General features: G+C 34.8%; 1 protein-coding gene and 1 pseudogene across 3 annotated transcripts in view; both read right to left on the bottom strand.

The window, feature by feature from the left end:
- Positions 1–11: 11 nt before the first annotated feature.
- LOC309628532 (UDP-glucuronosyltransferase 2B10 pseudogene) lies at positions 12–23,193 on the bottom strand (annotated as a pseudogene). The gene is made up of 3 exons (XR_014249459.1): positions 23,119–23,193; positions 15,416–15,586; positions 12–4,067 (listed from the first exon to the last, which is right to left on the bottom strand). The product of XR_014249459.1 is annotated as a UDP-glucuronosyltransferase 2B10 pseudogene (transcript).
- The window catches only part of LOC309627877 (UDP-glucuronosyltransferase 2C1-like), a 47,517-nt gene continuing 46,857 nt past the window's right edge, over positions 23,191–23,850 (bottom strand). For both annotated transcript variants that reach the window (XM_082390229.1, XM_082390228.1), the window contains one exon: positions 23,191–23,266. Coding sequence is in view for 1 of the 2 variants with exons in the window: in XM_082390228.1 (XP_082246354.1) it covers positions 23,245–23,266 (22 nt within the window). In the remaining variant the exon portion in view is untranslated. The remainder of the gene's footprint in view (positions 23,267–23,850) is intronic.

Below are 23,850 nucleotides of genomic sequence, written 5' to 3'. Positions count from 1 at the left end.
TACTATGATCCTTGTTACTCTTTTTTTTTTTTAGGAAATATGGAGTGATTTGCTTATATTTCTTACCCATAAGATACTTCACAGAAGATTTATATCTTTCTATGTTATGTATTCAATAATACTATTGTCACTGACTTGGGAGTAAGAATATAATTTATTCTTCTTTGAGAGGCAATATAACTAAGTTTTTATTATATAGTAGTGGGAAACCTTGTTTCCTAGAATATTGTGGACAGAAATCTTTGACTTGCATCTAATGTGTTTTGTCACTGAGGGCCTAGTCATTAGTTTTGATGTAGAAATAAAAAAGCCCATAGGAATGACAGAAATAATAATAATGTTATTATTGGTATATCCACAAGAATGATCATCCCACATTATAGTCAATTTACCATCATTATTGAAAATGTGAAAATTATCAGGGTGTTCTCTTAGGCAATCTAATCACACTTTATTATCTATAAAAGATCGAATATACCATGAATCTAACTAGAGCCTGATTATGCAACCAAATCCATGGAATAAAATCCCAGGGAATCTGAAATTACTGGAATGTATATATTTTAAGGACGAATTGCTATGTACTGCATTCCAGGTCAGCTCTAAAATAACACTGTGTGTAGGTTGCTTGGAAGTAGTTCAGATCAATCATGAACCTAGCCTGTAGCTCAAAAGCAATGAGAGAACTCTGATCTTACAATTTTAGAAAAAAACAGTAAGATTTTAAACAAAGGGGACTTATTTACTTTTTTCTAGGGTAGACCTGACTCTGCCACTTTTTTTCCCCAAGTTTATACCTGTACACTCCTACCCTAGCTGAGAAAGTTGGAATTGTTCATCTAATTATTCAGAAGCAATTAGATTGATGAAGTCACATTCTGCATGGGCAATTGAGGAGACATTAAATTCAGGAACCTATGGATCAATCTTTATGTTGTCATTTCCCACTTGAAACCAGATAAAGAACTAGCCATTTTTAGACTGACTTTTGGTCTCTTACCTCTATTCCACAGTGTAAGTGGACTCAGAGTGGCCCATGTCATCTATCTTAGGCTACACACCAAGTATGCTATTCCCCAATTTTATACAGTACTCAGTTGGAAAAAGGGAATATGAGCAGGGGGAAAGTTGGAGGCCATTTTGTACCTGGAATCAGAGCTTGTCAACTCAGCCTTTTACCAAACTCTACACTGGGTAACACGTGGTTGGAATGATAGCATGACTCCCTCTGTTGCTGCTTGCAGGTGTCACATTTTATTTCGAAATCCCTTGGGATGAAGTCTAATTGATGGATGAATCTAGGCATTCTTTTGTTCCTGGTCATAATACCAAAATCTCCTTCTTAATTTACATTCATATAATTTTCTGAAAGCAAAGCAAAGTTTGCAAAATTTAAGAAATTTTATTAAAAAATATGGAAATAGGAGGATATTTGACTATACATGCATTTTGAAATTTTACCTCTTTTTGTAGAAAACATTTTACAGATATGATCAAGAGTGTAAAGTTTATTTGAACTTCTATGGGATCTGGGCAAAGATCACTGTGATCATGTTTGTGTTTTCTTTGGTGAAATTTTTCATCATTGATTCCAATAGAAATAACACAACATCATCTTCTCCAAAGCTCTGGACAAATTTTTCCATTTTCTGTAAAGAAAGAATTTGCTCATCCATTAAAGAAAGGCATCAGAAGGATTTTTCAAAAAGAAATAGATGCATACACTTGTAAATAGAAATAAATTGTTACTATAATGCTACTTTCTAATATGCCAAATAATTAAATATCTTCACTTGAGATAATTGATATAAAATCTATAACCCGTAAATTATAGATAAACAAGATAAGCAATGGAAATGACCACGAATTTATGATAGAGATGAGTTCTTGTTCCTCAAAGAGGAAACAAGAGATGGTCGGTCCATAACTTGGTCCTTAGGATTATTTGTGTGCCATTCTATGTCTGATAAAATTGTTAGATTGATTTACTTTTCTTCTGGGTAGGCTCTCAGGATTTCCTTTTAGTGAATTAGTTCTTTTACATCTCTCCAAGTAATGAAGGCCAGAGAGTTTACGTCTCTTTGCTTTGTTTTAAGAAGAGAAGTATTTTTGTTAAGTCACTCTGATGCTCATAAGAACTTTGTTCACAATGTTCTTCCTGGTGTTTCAAGTTCCCACATTACTAGTACATTAAGCACCCTGAATTTGTCTAATAGTTCAATTCACTAACTTTTTTCTAACAGTACATTAATTCCTTAGAGAAGCATAAGATTTGGAAAATGATTTTTATATAGGTGGAAAAGTTAAAATTGGACATGCCAATTAATAACTGCCTCACATCAGGCAAACATTTTCAACAGCTCTGCAGTCTGTTTCATAAGGTCACTAATGAGATAAAAATTTGACCATATATCTGATGATTGGCCTTATTATTTCATGGGACCAGAACACTATGCTTGTTAATGATTGGCAGATTTTGTCCATAGATCATCAGGATGGTGGCTTTTACTCCTCTGTTATGAACTACTGGGTAAAACATCTAGTCAACATTATCTCTGGACCAATATGAGTTTATGAAACAAGGCTAAAGAAAACTTGCACCCTTATTTCTCACTTAGAATCCACTTTTATAGACAATTTAATATTCAACTAAACATTTCCTCCACAAAGACTGCAAACATTATATGTTTCCAAGTTTGGCAGATGAGATTATGTAATTTAAAGGGTAAATTACCGTTATGGGTACTTGTGCTTATGATAGTGGTCACAGTACAGTTCATGAGAGGACGAGGGGAAGTGATGGGACAAAGGAAAAGGAAGAAATGGGCAAACTCTTGAGTTTCTGATGGAGAAATCATACCCATAGAAAATAGCATTTCTGAGAAATACATTTTCTTCCCAAAGTATTTGCAGAGTAGCTCTTAAGTAGTTTGCTTCTTCTTTTCAAATATGTACATTGTAAGTAAAATTAATGTAGGAAAGAATTAAATAAATTTTTTAATTAATTTAAAAGGGTAGGAATTAAATTCCAGTCATTTACTTTTGCTCCATCATATCATCAACCATGCTAACATATGATAATCAGCTAGTTCTCCGAAGCCACGAAGTGTTACAATACAAATGAAGTACTATCATTATTAATATCCAAATGAAGGGAAATCTTCAAATCAAAGACCAAAAATAGTGTTTTGTATTCCAAGAGGGACAAAGTTTGATGTGTCATATGAAAGGAAATGGATGGTGTAAAATCTGCTTTACAGCAGAGTAGAAACCCTGACAGTTTCCTGATCTTCCTGACCAGAAGGGAAGCTCTGGCTAGAGTAATGCTTTGCATTACTTCTTGTCTAGTTCCTTTAGATAACATGCAATAATTCTTATACACTGGACCCAAAACGATGTTATTTAGGAAATATTCAGCATGAACAGTACTGAAAACAGAATTAATCATTATGTTCCTAAGGTCTCAAACAGCATCTCAATTGGTTGAACTGAAAGAAATAAATAAAGCACTGAGACTTTAATGGTAGTAACTTCCATGTGTTTTGTTTATATTCTCTTTTAAAGAACAGATTATTTTAAACCTTAATTCTGAATCATGTGGCATATCTTTGGGGTGAGTCTTTGATCTGTGACTTGATAAGCTGAGGAATGGACAAGAGCCTGGGGAAGCAGGAGAGGAATCTATTCTAATCAGTGGCTGGGTTAATTCAGATGGATCCTACCAAAGTTTCCAGCCGAACTGTTAAAAAAAAAAACTACTTTCTCTTTTTCTTCTTTGCAGTTTTACCAAACTTCCAGCAACAAAACAGGCAACATTTAGTGATCAGGAATATAAAAGTTGCCACGCATGCTAGCAGGAACCCAATTACATCCAAAGAATTGTACTGGTACCAGGTGAGGTTGTGGATGGCTGGCCGAAGGTGTTTGGCTCCTTTATGGCGCATGATAAACTCAATCCAGAAGACTGCTAATTCCAGAGGTTTCATAGGCTGATCATGGTGAATTCTTGATAACTTCATAGCATTCTCTTTATAGCTAAAATTGAATATACAGATAGCAACTTGAAAAATTTGTTAAGGACATGATATATCTAAAACATATATTATTAAAAGTATATACATAATTATATAATAAGTTGTGTCATAACTGATATCACCAAGAGTCAGAATGCATATGAAAGTTTGTTTCCTCTTGAGATATTTCTAGATATGGTGGCCTATCTGCTGGAATTTGTTGGATGTTTCATAGTCTCAGTAATGATTGGAGGCAGGGGAGAAAAGAATTTCTAACTGGAAATGGCATTTTGAAAGTTCAGAAATAGGAATGTAGAATATGTAGGTTGAGAATAAAGAATTTGATCTCTTTTGCTGAGTATGGTATTGGGAACATGATAGTGACAAGAAGCAGCAATGAGGGGTAAGTTTATGAAAAAGGAACTCTTCCCCCCACCACTCCACTCTTCCCCAGGTTCTGTCTGGAGTGTCAGTGTTAACAAGGAGCTAGTCTTCAATAGTAACGGGAAATGGTTTCTGTCTGTGATCTTCATGGCCCTGACATTCCAGATGAAACCAGTAAGCTTCATGTGACCCTCTGGGCAAGAAGTGGGCCTGAAAGTGAGTAGATGCTGGAATCTTTGCTTCAAGATACAGAGGGATGCATGTGCCAGTGTTGAGATAGAACAATGGCAATAGCTAGAACACTAACCCTTCTAACTTCTGTCAAGGAACAAAGACCAGACCAAGGTGTGGTTTAAGGTTTTGAATGTCTGACTTAGAAAAAGGATTTCCTTGTATCTGTGAAGGAGTTGAAGGAGGAAGGTTATTCTCCCACACTGAAGTGCAGTCATCTTTGATGGAGAATATAGAACATTAAATTGTAGAAGACAGTGGAAGAGCATGTAGAAGGTTCTGAGGAAGGGAACGGTAAGTCAGAAAAAAATCAAATCCTTGTTGCTCTTTGGTTTAAAAAAAATAAAATAGGCCTTTCTTAATACCAAGAATTTAAAGAATAAGTACTTCTGAATGTATCTCAAGGAAACAAGGAAATAGCAACAAGAAACCCTCCAAGACACAAAAACAAAATATCTGTCAGATAAAAAATTAATGAAAAAGAAAATCCTCCAGGAATAGAGAGACTGCAATAAACAGAAAGTGCATCATTAAATCCATATAAATACAAAACTAAGGCTAAATGTTATTCGAAATTTTGGTCATGGACAAAATGTGTACGTTGTAAGTTTTGAACATGTTATAATGATAATACAGCAAACAAAAATTAAGATGTGATGTTTAAGTGACATGAATGGGAAGTTTAAAAGTGACTTCATAGTGAAAAGTCATTCTATATTGACCAAAATTGGAAATATTTAAAAAGTAATTATTCTAAACTCTAATGTAAATATTTGTACATAGAATTATAGGAAAATTTTAGTAAGAATTTATCTAATATTAAAAAACATCTATCCAACCGTGGCAATTCTTTTAATTTTAATATAGCTTATTTTTTCCCAAGAATATATTTGATTTACTTGAAATACACTAAAATGATAAATATAATCACTTGCTGTTGAGAATATTTTTATTTATTTATAATCACAGCTAATCACCATGCACGACAAATATCCCTATAACTTATTCACTTCAAACTAAAAGTTTGTACCTTTTGACCAGCATCTCTTCACTTCCCAAACCCCTAGACTCTAGTTACCACCAATCTGCTTTCAGTTTCTATGAATTTGACTTTTTAGATTACACATATAAGTGATATCATACAGTATTTGACTTTCTCTGCCTGACATTTCACTTAGCAAAATGCCATGTTGCACAAATGGCAGGATTTCCTTCTTTTTGCTGAATAATATTCCTTTACATACATATACCACATCTTCTTTATCCATTTATCCATTGATGGATACTTAGGTTGTTTTTATATCTTAGTTGTTATGAATAATGCTACAATGAACATAGAAATGCAGGTATCTCTTCCATATTCTGTTGTAATTTCCTTTAGATGTATACCCCAAAGTGGCATTGCTGAATGATGTAGTAGTTCTATTTTAAATATTTGGAGGAACCTCCTTCCTATTTTCCATAGTGGTTACAGCAATTTACATTTCTACCAACACGCTTCTTCACTTCCTCACCAACATTTGTTATACCTTTTCTTTCGATCATGGCCATTCTAATAAATGTGAGGTGATATCTCATTGTGGTTTTGATTTGCATTTCCTGATGCTTACTGATGTCAAGTCCCCTTTCAAGTATCTGTTGGCCATTTGTACATCTTCTTTGGAAAAATGTCTATTCAGTAACTCTACTAATTTTTAAATTTTTCTTTACTTGAGTTATATGAGGTTTATTTTTTTATTTTTTTTATTTATTTATGGCTGTGTTGGGTCTTCGTTTCTGCGCGAGGGCTTCCTCTAGTTGCGGCAAGCGGGGGCCACTCTTCATCGCGGTGCGCGGGCCTCTCACTATCGTGGCCTCTCTTGTTGCGGAGCACAGGCTCCAGACGCACAGGCTCAGTAGTTGTGGCTCACGGGCCCATTTGCTCCGCGGCATGTGGGATCTTCCCAGACCAGGGCTCGAACCCGTGTCCCCTGCATTGGCAGGCAGATTCTCAACCACTGCACCACCAGGGAAGCCCTCAAATGCTTGCAATAATCCTAGTCGATAGGCTATCATCATCAGTTTAATTCTAACTTGTAGATGAAGATAAAAGACAATCTGTATCGGAAACAAGTGTATATTGGTATTACTAGGCCATTCTGGTAAAGTGGATTTTTGAAACAAAGTTTTCAGAGGCAAAGGGAAGGAATGTCATTTACCTCACTAAGAAATTGTTAGGGCTTTGATCTTTGTTATATATTTGGTAGTAACTTAGAATCAAGTATTGCCTTTTTTATTATAGTAAAATATACATAATGATGTCTATCATTTTAAAGTATTGTAAGTATAGAATTTGGTGGCACTAAATATATCCACAATGATGTGTAACCATAAGCACTATCTATACCCCAAATGTTTTCATCTTCCCTACATAAACTCTGTATCATTAAGCAATAACTCCCTAATCCCCCTACTCTCTAGCCCCTGGTACCTCTATTCTACTTTCTGTCTCCATGAATTTGTCTAATCTAAGTATCTGATATAAGTGGAATCATACAGTATTTGTCTTCTGACAACATTATTTCACTTAGCATTATGTCTTCAAGGTTCATGTATATTGTAGCATATCAGAATTTCCTTTCTTTTTAAGGCTGAATAATATTCCATTTTGTGTGTATATCACATTTTCTTTATCCATTCATTTTGGTATTGTGAATAATGTTGCTGTGACCATTGTTGTACAAATATCTGTTTGAGTCCCTGATTTCAATTCCTCTTCATAAATAGTCAGGATTAGAATTACCGGGTCATATAACAGCTCTATGTTTAACTTAGTGAGGAACAACAAAAATGTTTTTCAGAGCAGATGCATCATTTTGCACTCTTATGAGTATAATAGAGAAGAACAAATTTTACTTTAATCTTTCTGTTCTGTTTCCTGTGTTGGTCATGCTGGCTCTCCACCTTTTGTGAAATAATGTTGCTTACAGACTGAAATGTACAGGATAGCCTATTCTCAAGGCTCTGACCTTTAAGAGTCCATTAATATAGAGATAAAAGCTGCAGAACAGAAAACAATATTTGTCTTGTTGGAGGTTTACAGGAACATCGTGACCTGACCTACTTGGAGAGTGGCAAGAACAAAGTACAGTCCTACATCAAGAAGTTTGCAACGACTAACCACACACCTCTCTTACCTTGCCTTTAAAAGTGCTTTGTTGAAACCCTTATGAGAGTTCAGGGTTTTCTGGGCACAAGCCACCCACCTCCTTCGTGGACTTGCAGTAAACCTTTCTCTGCTCCAAACTCCTATGTTTTGGTTTGTCTGGACTCACTGTGCATCAGGTATACAAACTTGCATTTGGTAACAGAAGTGTAACGCACAAGGTCCTATTTCTCCACATTCTCACCAACCCTTGCTGTTTTCCTTTTATTTATTTTTTATAATAGTATCTTTTGATGCACAAAAGTTCTGCATTTGATGAAGTCCAATTTATTTACTTTTTCTTTTATTGTTTGTGCTTTTGGTGCCATACCTATGAAATCATAGCAAAATACAATGTGATGAAGTTTTCCCTTAGGATTTTCTTGTAAAAGTATTATATTTTTACTTCTAAAGTTTGTCTCTGATCCATTTTGAGTTAATCTTTTTAAGGTAAGTGTCCAACTTTATTCCTTTGCATGTGGATATCAAGATTTTACAAGCACTATTTGTTGAGAAGACTGTCTTTCCCCACTGAATGGTCTTGCATCCTTGTTGAAAATCAATTGCCCATACGTGTGAGGGTTAATTTCTACTTTGTCTTCTATTCTATTGGTTTATATGTCTGACCTTTTCCCATTACCACACTGTTAATTTACTGTAGGTTTATAGTAAATTTCTAACTTCAGTGTTTGAAAGTGTGAGTCCTTTAACTTTGTTGTTTTTCAGGATTGTTTCGTCTATTTGTGGTTCTTGTAGTTCCATATGAGGTTGAGGATTGGATTTTTTTATTTCTACAAAAAGGCTGTTAGAGTTTTGATAGGCATTGCATTAAATCTGTAGATTGTTTTAGATAGTGTTGACATCTTAACCATGTTAAGTATTCCTATCATGAACATACGTAGGATGAGTTTCCATGTATTTAGGTATTCTTTAATTTCTTGCAGCAATAATGTTTTGTGGGGAATTCCCTGGCGGTCCAGTGGTTAGGGCCCTGAGCTTCCACTGCAGGGGGCACAGGTTCGATCCCTGGTTGGGGAAATAAGATCCTGCATGCCACGCAGCACAGTAATAATAATAATAATAACAATAATAATAATAATAATAATAATGTTTTGTGGTTGTCATCATGCAAATGTTTTACCTCCTTGGTTAGATTTATTCTTAAGTATTTAATTTGTTTTGTTGCTCTAGTAAATGGAATTTTAAAAATTTCATGTTCAGAGAGTTCACTGACCCTGTGTGTCAACAAAACTGATTTTTGCTGTTAATCTTGTATTATGCACCTTAGTTAAGTTTGATTATTATCCCTAGTAGCTTTCTGTGAATTCTTTGAGATTTTCTATGTATAGTATCATGTCATCTGCAAATACACATTGCTTTACCTCTCTCATTCCAATGTGGATGCATTTTTATTTCTTTTTCCTGTGTCATTCCTATGCTAGAACTTCTGGTATAAGGTTAAATAGCAGCAGTGAAACAATACAACCTTGTATTTTTCCTGATCTTAGGAAGAAAGCTTTCAGTTTACACCACTGAGTATGATATAAGCTGTGGGTTTTTCAAAAGTATCCTGTATCATATTGAGGACTTCTCCCTCTATTCCTAAGTTTCTTGAGAGTTTTCATCAAAAGAATGTTGGATTTTCTCAACTTCCTTTGCTGTGTAAGTTAAAGTGATCATTTGTTTGTTTGTTTGTTTTTCCCTTCATTATATTCATGGGCTGTATTATATGGATTGATTTACATTTGCTGAACCACCTTTGCACAAATAGAGTAAGTATCATTTTACTATGGTGAATACTCCTTTCAATATTCTAGTGGATTTGATCTGCAAATATTTTCTTGAGTATTTTAATATCCATATTTAGAAATGATCATGGTCCGTAATTTTATTCTTTTGTGGTGTCTTTATCTGGCTGTTGGGAAAACTAGTAAAGTAGTCTTGTTTAGGCTTCAGAGGCAAAAGAAGGCCTCTGACCGACTTGTGACCCTGCCTGGACTGCGTGCCTGCTTGCACACCTAACAATTGTTACTAACAAGTCAAGCAGCAAGTACAATAAGAAAGGGAGTGGGTCTTGGAATTTCTTGAGCCCTGGGGACCTGGCTAGTCCCCTGGGGTCTAGAAAATCTTGTGACTCTTATGGTGAAATCAACAGCATTGTTACAGTTGAAGCAGAGCTGCATTTTTGCATGCAAACTGATGACATCAGTTTGTGGCCTGGAATTATAAACGGAAGCCCCCAGAACTACAATTTGAAGTTTCACCCCTGAGGTGGACGCACCGCCTGGGACCCTTCCCAGCTGGGACTCCAGATTACTGTTACTCGGGCTTTCCCAGCTGCTGTTTGAATCTGGATGAAGGTGTCGGCCCAATCTGGTGATGTATACTTTGTTATGTCTTTCTAATAATTTTATTCATCCCCTTCTAATGACTGTATATTGAAATTAAGTTAAATCATCTTCTTTTAAAGAAATTAATTAAATCTGTTCAGTTGTGTGAGACGAGTGGTTATTTTGCCGGTGAGTCCAACGAACCTTGAAACTGAAAGCAGATTTCGGCAATACACACGCTTTCATATCAGGTAAATCTAGCCTCACAGCATTATTTAATGTTTCCTTCTTTTCACTTTTTTTGGAATATTTGAAATGGATTACTTAATTATTTAATTATATAAATGTTTGATAGAACTTGCCAGTGATGCTATCTCTCCAAGACTTCCTTTTTGGTAGGTTTTGATTACTATCTCAGTCTCTTAATTTGATATAGGTCTGTTGAAATACTCTATTTCTTGCTTAGTCAGTGTAAGTAAATTGAGTTTTTCAAGGTATTTATCCACGTCTTCCAGGTTGTCTAACTTTGTTGTGCAATTTTTGATAATATCCTATTTTCTTCCAGTTTTGTTGATATATAATTGACATACAGCACTAAGTTTAAGTGGTATAGCATTATAATTTTACTTACATACATTATGAAATGACTATCACAATAAGTGATAAGTGAATAAGTGAATATCCATCATCTTATGTAGGTACAAAATTAAAGAAATAGGAAAAAAAAATTTCTTGACATGAGAACTCAAGATTTACTCTCAACAATTTTCATATATAACATACAGCAGTGTTTATTTATGATGTATATTGCATTCCTAGTACTCATTTATCGTATAACTGGAAGTTTGAAACTTTTAACCACCTTCCTCCAATTGTCCCTTCCCCAATCCCCTGCCTCTGGTAACCACAAATCTGATCTGTTTTTCCATGAGGTTGTTTTTTCTTTTCTGTTTTGAAGTATAACTAACCTACAACACTATGTTAGTTCCTGTTACACAATACAGCTATTTGGTATTTCTATACCTCTCAAAATGATTATCACGATAAGTCTAGTTACAACATGTAAAGCTATTGCATAGTTATTGTCTTATTCCCCACACTGTATTTAGCAAAATACATACATATATATGTGAAAATACATGATTATTTTAAGTTGCTGATCTCTTAAGTTCAAGTGCATTTTAACAACCTTGCATTTTTACTTCCCTCACCACACTTGCTATTTTTGACATCATATTTTAAACCTTTTAGTTTCATGTATCTCTTAACTACTTATTATGAGTATACATGATTGTATTACTTTTGTGTTTTAACCTTCCTTCTAGCTTTATACCTGGCTGATTTACTAACTTTACTATATATTTGCCTTTACCAATTTTTCCTTTTGTGATTTTCATGTTTCTAGTTGTGACCTTTTCTCTCTCACTTAGAAAAGTCCCCTTAACATTTCTTGTACACCTGGTTTAGTGGTGCTGAACTCTTTAACTTTTGCTTGCTTGTAAAACTTTTGATCTCTCCATCAAACATGAATGAGAGCCTTGCTGGTGAGAGTATTCCTGGTAGTAGGTTTTCCCCTTTCATCATTTTAAATATTATATATTGTGCCACTCCCTTCAGGTCTGCAGTGTTTCTGCTGAAAAGTTAGCCAATAGGCTTATGGGAGTTTCCTTGTAAGTAACTTGTTCCTTTTCCCTTGCTGCTTTTAAAATTTTCTCTTAATTTTTGCCATTTTAATTGCAATGTGTCTTGGTGTGGTCTTCTTTGGGTTGATCCTGTTTGGGATTGTCTCTGCTTCCTACGACTAGATGACTGTTTCCTTTCCCAAATTAGGGAATTATAGCTATTACGTCTTCAAATATGTTCTCTGCCCCTTTCTGCCTCTCTTCTCCTTCTGGGAGACCTATAATGCAAATGTTAATGTGCTTGATGTTGTCACAGAAGTCTCTTAAACTGTCTTCCTTTCTTTTTATTCTTTTTTCTGTTCAACTTCAATGATTTCCACTACTTTGTCTTTCAGCTCGCTGACTGATGTCTCTGTATCATCTAATCTACTGTTGATTCTTTCTGGTGTATTTATCATTTCAGTTATTGTATTGTTCATCTTTGTTTTGTTCTTATTTATATTTTCTAATTTTTTGCTAAAAACTTCCACCTTCTCACTCTGTTTATTTAATCTTCTCCCCAGTTTTTCTGAACATCTTTACAATCATTACCTTGAACTCTCTATGGGGTAGATTGCCTATGTCCACTTCACTTAGTTCTTTTTCTGGGGTTTTATGTTGTTGCTTCATTTGCAACATATTCCTCTGTTGCCTTATTTCACCCAATTTGCTGTTTTTATTTTTATGTATCTGAAGGTTGGTTACATTTCCTGACCTTGGAAAAGTGGCCTTTTGTATTAGACATCCTATCCATCCAAGCAGTGCACCCTCATCCGGTCACCAGACTTAGATGCTCTAGGGGTACCTGTATTTGGGCTACCTGTGTCCTCTTGTTGTGGCAGATTGATTACTATGAGCCCTTAGCTCTTCTGAAAGTACTCTCCACTGGCCTTTAAGGCCACTGTTTTGGGGGCATGGCTTCCTGGTGCCAGAGCCCTGGTCTGGGGAGCCTAATGTTTGTTGGGCTTGAACTATGCACTCCTTGGGGACAACCTTTGCTAATTTGCTCACTTGGTGGTATGAGTCTTGACTATACCACTTCTTCATCCCCCTTATCTGTCTCACTGTGGGAAGAGGTAAGCTGGGGTATTCTTACTCTCCCATCTTGGCTACACCTCCTTCATATCCTCTTATAAAATTTTTATCTTTGAAAAGCCATTAGTAATCTCCCTAGATTCATTTCTCAATTTAAAATTATTTGCATCTACTTTTTTTTTCTCTCTGGCAGTTTAGCTAAAAGTTTGATAATTTTGCTGACCTTTCCAAAGAACCAGGTTTAGGTATTATTGATTTTCTCTGGTTTTTTTTTTTTTTGTTCATTTTGTTTATCTCTGCTCTAACTCCATTATTTTTTTCCTTCTGCTATCTTTTGGTTTAGTTTGCCTTCTTTTTATAGTTCTTTAAAGTATAATATTAGTTTATTGATTTTTAGATCTTTTTTCTTATTTAATGTAGGCACTTGCACCTATAAATTCCTCTCTGAGTCCTGCTTCTCCACATCTATTGATTTGGACTGTTGTGTTTTCATTCATTAAAAAAAATATTTTCCAATTACTATTTTTTTTCAGATTTTTTTTAAGTTTATGTTTTAGAATACATTTACATTTACAGAAAAATTGCAGAATTTCCATAAACCCCACACCCAATTTCTGCTATTACTAGCATCTAACATTAGTATGGTACACTTGTTTGTTTTTTTTTTAAGGTTCTTATTTATTCTTGAATTTTATTTTATTTATTTTTTTTATACAGCAGGTTCTTATTAGTTATCTATTTTATACATATTAGTGTATATATGTCAATCCTAATCTCCCAATTCATCCCACCACCCCTCGCCCCCATGTCCATATGTTTGTTCTCTACATCTGTGTCTCTATTTATGCCTTGCAAACCAGATCATCTGTACCATTTTTCTAGATTCCACATATATGTGTTAATATATGATATTTGTTTTTCTCTTTCTGACTTACTTCACTTTGTATGACAGTCTCGAGGTCCATCCACGTACCTACATATGACCCAATTTCATTCCTTTTTATGGCTGAGTAATATTCCACTGTATATATGTACCACATCTTCTTTATCCATTCATCTGTAAGTGGGCATTTAGGTTGCTTCCATGACCTGGCTATTGTAAATAGTGCTGCAATGAACTTTGGAGTGCATGTGTCTTTTTGAATTATGGTTTTCTCTGGGTATATGCCCAGTAGTGGGATTGCTGGGTAGTATGGTACTTCTATTTTTAGTTTTTTAAGGAACCTCCATACTGTTCTCCATAGTGGCTGAATCAATTTACATTCCCACCAACAGTGCAAGAGGGTTCCCTTTTCTCCACACCCTCTCCAGCATTTGCTGTTTGTAGATTTTCTGATGATGCCCATTCTAACTGGTGTGAGGTGACACCTCATTGTAGTTTTGATTTGCATTTCTCTAATAATTAGTGATGTTGAGCAGCTTTTCATGTGCCTCTTGGCCATCTGTATGTCTTCTTTGGAGAAATGTCTATTTAGGTCTTCTGCCCATTTTTGGACTGGGTTGTTTGTTTTTTTAATATTGAGCTGAATGAGCTGTTTATATATTTTGGAGATTAATCCTTTGTCTGTTGATTCATTTGCAAATATTTTCTCCCATTCTGAGTGTTGTCTTTTCATCTTGTTCATAGTTTCCTTTGTTGTGCAAAAGCTTTTAAGTTTCATTAGGTCCAAATGAATTGTTTCATTTATTTATTTTTGTTTTTATTTCCATTACTCTAGGAGGTGTGTCAAAAAAGATCTTGCTGTGATTTATGTCAAGGAACATTCTTCCTATGTTTTCCTTTAAGAGTTTTATAGTGTCCAGTCTTACATTTAGGTCTTTAATCCATTTTGAGTTTATTTTTGTGTATGGTGTTAGGGAGTGTTCTAATTTCATTCTTTTACAAGTAGCTGTCTGGTTTTCCCAGCACTGCTTATTGAAGAGACTGTCTTATATACATTGTATATCCTTGCCTCTTTTGTCATAGATTAGTTGACCATAGGTGCGTGGGTTTATCTCTGGGCTTTCTATCCTGTTCCATTGATCTATATTTCTGTTTTTGTGCCAGTACCATACTGTCTTGATTACTGTAGCTTTGTAGTATAATCTGAAGTCAGGGAGCCTGATTCCTCCAGTTCCGTTTTTCTTTCTCAAGATTGCTTTGGCTATTCAGGGTCTTTTGTGTCTCCATACAAATTGTGAAATTTTTTGTTCTAGTTCTCTGAAAAATGCCAGTGGTAGTTTGATAGGGATTGCATTGACTCTGTAGATTGCTTTGGGTAGTATAGTCATTTTCACAATGTTGATTCTTCCAATCCAAGAACATGGTATATTTCTCCATCTGTTTGTATCATCTTTAATTTCTTTCATCAGTGTCTTATAGTTTTCTGCATACAGGTCTTTTGTCTCCTTAGGTAGGTTTATTCCTAGATATTTTATCCTTTTTGTTGCAGTGGTAAATGGGAGTGTTTTCTTAATTTCACTTTCAGATTTTTCATCAGTGTATAGCAGTGCAAGAGATTTCTGTGCATTAATTTTGTATCCTGCTACTTTACCAGATTCATTGATTGGCTCTAGTAGTTTTCTGTAGCATCTTTAGGATTCTCTATGTGAAAGTATCATGTCATCTGCAAACAGTGACATCTTTACTTCTTCTTTTCTGATTTGGATTCCTTTTATTTCTTTTTCTTCTCTGATTGCTGTGGCTAAAACTTCCAAAACTATGCACAACTCCAGTTTTTCAGAGCTTTGCACAAACTCTTCTAACTCCTGTGAGGGAAACAGTCTTTGTTATATGAAAGTTGATAGTTCCAACAATAAGTCATACACTTTTCTCAAGGTGTCTGAATTATTAGAACACTTCTGTTTTTTCATATGTTAACCATTTCAGTGTACAAAATATGACCTGAAATCACTGGTTATTAGACAAATTGAAAATGACTTAAATTGGATGTTCCCTTCAGCATGATAGAGCGGTGTGTGTGTGTGTGTGTGTTTACAAATTATTGACTACATGTTATCTTCTGCCATGTGCAGAGCTCTTTACATGTATCATTTAACTTAGATATATGGGAATCCTAAGAGATATTTATACATTTGCAAATGAGAAAGCTATCTCAGTAAGGTTAAGCAATTTGTCCAAGTCTACACAGCAGTATCTGGCAGAGCCAAATTTCTAAGTTAAGCTTGTTGATTGTAAAGCCAATGACTATATTCAGTACTCTCTATTGCCTTCCAAAACCCTCTCCACAATGTTCCAAATGAAGAACATTTGATTCCTGCTTTAAGTTAAATAGTTCTGGTGCTTCACTTTATATTTAGTTTTGGATGCTAATAAGATTATCATTCATTTTTCTGCTGAATCACAGTCAGTATAATGACATAATTTTGGTATATTTACTTTATTATGTTTTCTAAATTTCAGTTTTCTTTTATTTTGGTTACATTTTCTCTTTGTATAAGCTTCCATAAACACATTTAGAAATAAGGTAGTCATATAAATTCCTGACCAGATAAGACATGCAGAAAGAACTATAATGAATACTCTGAGGCTGACAGTAATATAATAGAAATATATGGCTTTCCATTAAAAATAAAAATATTGTATTTAATCATTGCTGAAGTAAAAAATGATCCTTTCATCCTATGTTTAACTACTAACAAAACTAAAACTAAGTCAACTAAATAAGAGAAGGAAAAACATGTGTGAGTCTTGAAAGGGAAAGACAGGGAAGAGATTTATATTAAGAAATTGACTCACACGATTATGGAGTTTGGAAAGTTTAATCTGCAGAATAGGCCATGAGGCTGGAGACTCAGAGAAGAACCATTGCTCTAGTTCAAGTCTGAAGGCTGTCTACTGGCAGAATTCTTTTTTGCTTGGGAGCATTCAGTCTTTTGTTCTATTCAGGTCTTCAACTAATTGGGTGAGGCTCACCCACATAATGGAGAGCAATTTGTTTACTCAAGGTCCACATATTTAAATGTTAATGTCATCCAAAAATACCCTCACAGAAACTTCCAGAATGATGTTTGGCTAAATAGCTGGGTGCCTGGCCCAGGCAAGTTGACACATGAAATTAAACATCACTTTATATTTTACATGGATTGACTTAATATGTAAAGCTATCAATCTCTTTAAATTTCTTTTCGTTTATGGCATTTTTCTTGACAAATTGGCAAATATTTTAAAATTTATATAAAAATTAAATTTTCATGAATAATGAATGAACTTTGAAAAAGAAAAGGAAATACTGGAGACTACTTCATCAGATAATAATGCAGAATACAAAATGAAGGCTACTGAATTACTAACAGACTAAGTGAACCATAGAATAATGTACTTAGGATGGAAAGAGAGCCATGAGTATGTGAAAGCCCCATTTATACTAAAAATGGTATCACAATTCACTGGGACAATCAGTGAGAAAAATCCATACTGAGTGGATTGTTTATCAGGTAGTGGTATAACAATATATTCATTATTCAGACAAAGCAGGGAGGTGAATATTTACCTCCTAGCATGTATTAATAAAAAAATCTGAATGCATTAAATATATCATGTTAAACTATAATGCTATACATTTAAAAATAAAATATAAGAGAATGTCTCTTTAACCTCAGAAAAGATACATATATTTTAAATGAGACTTTGAAAAGTACAAATCATAAGGTATTAAAGGATGGATTTGATTACATCAAATTTGGCAGTTTATGTTTAAAAAGGAAATTAGAGGTAATATTAACAAATATATGAAGTCATAGGAGAAGATATTTGCAATGGCTAGATCAAGGATTAATACTTAGATATTCTATGCTATGGAAAGAATTTGTATTTCTTGCAAAAAAAGTTAGAATATCCAAAATAATGTACTAAGTATACGAATTTCAAAGAGGGAAAATAAGAATAATTAATAAGTTTCTGAAAAGATGGTCAGCTTTGCTATTACAGAGAATACAAATAAAATTCAGCAATGTAATATCACTTTACCTCTTTGAAACTGACAAATAGAATAGTATCAAGGTGTAGATAAAATGTGGAAGATGTGACCACCTATGCACTCCTGATGAAACAACACATTTGTACAGCTATTCAGTGAAATTAAATGTATAACACAATTAAATATGCCAATAACCCATGATACTATAATTTAATCACACTATTGTATATAAATCTCAAATATATGCCTAGCTTTGCAATTTTTCCTCCTAATATTCTCTGTTGTAGGATGGAGATGGGGACACCTAATTACCCTTTGTGAGGAATAAATAAAATGTGATAAATACATAAACCAAAACTCTGCAACTCTCACAATGAATGAAATAGATTTACAAATAGAAACTTGGATATATTTGAAAAAAATCATAGAGTAATAATAAAAAGAAAACGTGAATTATAGTATAAAACAATTTACATAATTATAAAACTCAAATCAATACTATATATAGTTTGAAGATCCACAGTATCTGTGTAAATTGAAGTGAGATGATAAATATTAAATGCATTTGACTGGGTGCCTACTGGTTATGGGGTAATTAAAAAAAAAGAAGATAAAGAAAAAAAATGTAAGAAAATAAATCAAAAGAGATGTCAGCTATGGGCTGATTATTGTATGGCATGAATTGAGAGAATGATTAATACATTCTGAGGCTCTGAAATTAAAAAAAGAAAACCCCAAATTCCGTAATTCCACAAACTTACGTTTTGGCGTTCAAAATCAAATTGACATCTTTTTCATGTTGTAGTGGAATCTGAATACATGTATCATATTGAAAATTCTATAATAGATCATGTGACAAATAGTGCTACTGGCACAAACATTACTGAGTAATAATCTTTTTTTTTTTTTTTTTTTTAGAATATTTCAAAGTGTTTTTTTTTTTTAACATACATTTATTTATTTATTTATTTATTTATTTATTTATTTATTTATTTATTTTTGGCTGTGTTGGGTCTTCGTTTCTGTGCGAGGGCTTTCTCTAGTTGCGGCAAGCGGGGGCCACTCTTCATCGCGATGCACGGACCTCTCACTATCACGGCCTCTCCTGTTGCGGAGCACAGGCTCCAGACGCGCAGGCTCAGCAATTGTGGCTCACGGGCCCAGCCGCTCCGCGGCATGTGGGAGCTTCCCAGACCAGGGCTCGAACCCGTGTCCCCTGCATTAGCAGGCATACTCTCAACCACTGCGCCAGGGAAGCCCAATAATCTATTTTGAAGTGATAATTTTAAGGTTTAGATTGTGATTCAATGTCAGTTTGAGGTAAGTATTTCTTGTCCTGTGTGAATAAATATTATTGTTGGAATTAGGCTGGCGATAAAAGCATATGAGATTGTTGTTTTACATAGGATGGATATATATTTTGTAAATGCTGGAGTTTATAATTGTAAATGTTATTATAATTGGAATTGTTAATATGAATAGTGTGACTAGTGTGAAGGAGGTAAATAAGTTTATTACTTTTATTTGGAGGGAAATTTTTCACTCCTCTCTCCAACCTTTTCCTACATCTTCCTTGCAGGGAAAAGATGAAAGTCTGAGTCTTACTGCAGATTCCTAGTTGGGTCACATTCCTTAGAGGACTGTTGTGCTGAGTGTTATAAGAACACACATACATGATTAACTGTGATTCTCCCTCTAATTCTTCAGTAGATGGGGCTAAAAGTTTAAGAAGAAAAGACCCTGTTCCAAAGATGGGTCTTCAATGCTGCTTTTTCCTTTTAATGTTTACATTGATCTCATTAATTTGACATAGCTGCCTGACATTGATAAGATTTTGGCTCAAGGGAAGAAGCAGCTGTGTACATTTTGAGTTTAACAAAATGATCCAGGCTAATTTACCAGAGAGCTCTGCAGAGGGATTAAGGCACAAATGTAGTTAACAAAGGGCTCGCACTTATATATCATCTGTCATTGTACATACTCTAACTCAGAAACAGAACACAAATGTGGTTACTGTTTGTGGAAAGGTTCAAGTTTTACACTTTCTCCCATCATATTCCTTTCTATTAAAGCCTCAAACCTCACGATTACTTTACTTGTCACTCTCTTTATGTGTTACTTTGCACATTCACATCGACTCGTATTTGTATGTAAATATAGATACAGTGTACTTTAGTATCTGCTTTTTTTAAAAAGATTTATTTATTTTATTTTATTTTTGGTTGCATTAGGTCTTAGTGGCAGCACACGGGATCTTCATTGAGGCATGCAGGATCTTTCCTTGCGGTGTGCGGGTTCTTCATTGGGGCATGTGGGCTTCTCTCTAGTTATCGTGTGTGGGTTTTCTCTCTCTAGTTATGGCACGTGGGCTCCAGAGTGCGTGGGCTCTGTAGTTTGCGGCATGGCAGGCTCTCTAGTTGAGGCGCGCGAGCTCAGTAGTTGTGGTGCGCAGGTTTAGTTGCCCTGCGGCATGTGGGATCTTAGTTCCCTGACCAGGATCAAACCCTCGTCCCCTGCACCGTAAAGGCGGATTCTTTACCACTGGACCACGAGGGAGGTCCCTAGTATCTGCTTTTTATAGTTAGGGATATTATTGAAAATCTTCTGGAAATATTCTAATACCACAATTAATCATGTGAATTATTCAAACAATTAATGTTGTGAAAATGCTTGCTATATTAAAGAACCCCCTTACAGCTGTCATAAACTTAGGAATCGTTTTTTTTTTTCCATGAGTGTGAGAGCATGTCATTATTGGACTGCAGAGATGTGATTGTGCTTTTGTAGTGTCCCCAGGGTCCTAGTGTTCTCTGATGGGTGGAGACAGGGGAAATAAGATCCACTGGAAATACTTCAAAGTTCTTACACTTTCTGGACATCCTTAAAGTTCATACAAAAAAAATCAGTTAGATCCTTGGTGACATATAGTTGGTAAAATAAATAAATGCACAAATTCACACAAACACACATTATATATACATGTATGTGTGTTACTGGGTCAATAATAAGGCAATAGGAGAATTCTGAATATTTTTGAATTATTAAATATAACAAATATACTTATAAGTAAGTCTCACACTATCCCCACAGGGCATAGACCTTTTATCAAAAATTATGAAATAAAATAAAAAAGGCTCAGAATATTTAAGTGATTGCTTTCTGAGCAGAAACAATGGCTTAGAACAATGTAGAATGGATATCCAATATCATTTAACTTGTCAAAATATTAATGTACATATTCATATAACAGGATAAAGTAAAAATTTCTGTTTCATGATTTAAAAATTCCTCCAAATTCTCAACCTCTTCAATGAGTATTCCATATATTTCCTGACCTTACCTGAAACTCAGGTCTTGCCCTATAATCCTTTAAGTATACCCAATCATTCTACCCTACCTACATCAAACAGGGTCCAGACAGAGTCTTAATGTGTGTCCTGCTTTCTTCTGACTGCCATTTCCAACCGTTTCATTTTCTCTGCTTTTAAAAAATATCCTTATCTTTATGTCTTTACTCTGTACCGTCAACTACTCATGTTCTCTAATGCCAACTGTCAGGCTGTCAGGAGCAACACCTGTTCACAAAAGCCTTAGACATTTGGATTATAGTCTCCTGTTCCACCCCAACTTCTTTTTTAATGTTTACAATAAACAGCCAATACAAAGTCATGTCTTCTTATTCATTGACATCCCTAATTTAAAACCACTTCTTATGGAAAAGGCAAAACTGTGGAGGAAGTAAAAATAGTGATTTCTAAAGATTTAGGGGCAGGGAAGGATGAAGAAGTGGAGCACAGAGGATTTTTAGGAGAGTGGAGATTCTGTATGAGAGTATAAGGGTAGATAACATGTCATTATACATTTATCAAAAGATGGAATGTACAACACACAGAGTAAACCTTACTGTAAACCATGGACATTTGTTGATATTCACGTGGATGTTGGTTCATAAAGTGTAACAAATGTGCTGCAGGAGTGTGGGATATTGATGGTGAGGGAAGCTGTGTATGGGAGGGGGCTAGAAATAGGTGGGGACCCTCTGTATTTTGTGCTCAGCTTTTCTGTGAATATAAATGCCCCTAAAAATAGTCAATTAATTTTAAAAAACCCCACAAATACTGCATAGACCTGCCCTCTGAGATTGAAACAATGTATTTTATAGCTGCTTGCTAGACACTGCATTGTATCTTATTCAACATACCCATATATGAAACGATCATTTTCCCTCACAACTGCTCCCATTTACTTCACCTTAGTAAATGACAATATTCACTACTAAATTGCCCATACCAAAAAAGAAAATAAGTAAAGGGCTGACATATACAAAGAAACAAAAGCCAAGGATTAATTCTGGCACTATCTCTTTTAATCTCCACCTTCAGCCTATCAGAAAACCCTATTGACTTTCTTTGTAAATACTTCCTAAATCTCTCCATTTATATTCAAATTGCTATCATATTGAAGTTTGGATCTTTATAATGACTTTCAGGAACTATTGCAACTGTATCTCAGCCCATTTCCCTGCTTTAAATCTTGCTCCATTCCAAACAATTCAATAGTCAAAATTTACGAAAGGGAATGCTATATCACATTACTGCTTAAAAATTATATGTTGATCCTCATTGACCTCAAATTTGAAGTGAAGAATACTTAGCATTGCCCCTTTGTTTTTTCACAACCTATCCTCCAATCATGTCTCCAGTCTAATTTCTCTCCTCTATTCAAATCAAACAGGTCATCATTACTGAATTTCTGCCAGAATTTTACTGGGCCATCTCATTTCTATTAGATCTTTTCTCAAAGTATTATAATTTCCCCACTATTGTCCATGTCTTAGACAAGATTATGCTAAATAACATGCAATTCCAAAATCTCAGTGGCTTCAAACAACAGCTTATTTCTTTCCCATGCCATATGTCCATCTAGTGAGTTGCAACTGTTACATATATTCTTTAACCAGGACTCAGGTTGACAGAGTAGCCACTCTGGAACACAGCCCATTGACATCACAGAAAAGAGAACTCTGGAGTAAGTGCTCCTGACAGTTAAGTGTTGGACCTGGAAGTGATACATGACACTTCAGCTCATACTCATTGCCTGGAGAGTATTGAACAATTGCGCTAAACTCAGGGGCTAGGGATTTTTATTGTTGTCAAATATCTGGCATAGTTGATGAACATCATTAATGATTACCATGATAATGTTATTAATCCTATGGTATTATAATACTCCAAGTGGATAATTCCCATTAATTCCTATGTCCAAGTTTTCAGATTGAAGATCAAATACTAAAAATAATAAACTAGAAATCATTCCAAGAGGTAAACACTCAAAGAGGCAATAATAAGTACATTTAATTACCTTTAGCAGGGGCTTTGCAGGCTTGCAGTGCAGTCCTCCAACGAATTCAAGATTAGGTAATAAGGGCGAAGAAATTCAAAATCTCGGTAAGTTCGAATCAACCACATTTCAGCTTTCCCCATAATCTCACATAATGTGGTAGGTTTTCCTGAATAAAAATACAGAATGATAGAGGGAAAACAAACTGATATATGAGATGGGAAATGTTTTACCATCAAATTTTCTAAGAAAAATCTTTAAAGAACCAGTATTGGTCCCATGTAACTCTTGCCTTTTCCCCACAAGAGTACACAATAGTGAGATTATGAAGAATCAAACACAGATTTAAGTATGATACAAATAGATGGAGAGATATACCATGTTCCTGGATTGGAAGAATCAACATTGTGAAAATGACTCTACTACCCAAAGCAATCTACAGATTCAATGCAATCCCTATCAAACTACCACTGGCATTTTTCACAGAACTAGAACAAAAAATTTCACAATTTGTATGGAAACACAAAAGACACCGAATAGCCAAAGCAATCTTGAGAACGAAAAATGGAGCTGGGGGAATCAGGCTCCCTGACTTCAGACTATATTACAAAGCTTCAGTAATCAAGACAGTTTGGTACTGGCACAAAAACAGAAATATAGATCAATGGAACAGGATAGAAAGCCCAGAGATAAACCCACACACATATGGTCACCTTATCTTTGATAAAGGAGGCAAGCATATACAGTGGAGAA

Source organism: Balaenoptera borealis, assembly GCF_965194805.1.
Source record: "Balaenoptera borealis genome assembly, chromosome: 4".
Taxonomy (NCBI): Eukaryota; Metazoa; Chordata; class Mammalia; order Artiodactyla; family Balaenopteridae; genus Balaenoptera; species Balaenoptera borealis.
This window is presented reverse-complemented; position numbering and strand designations above follow the sequence as displayed.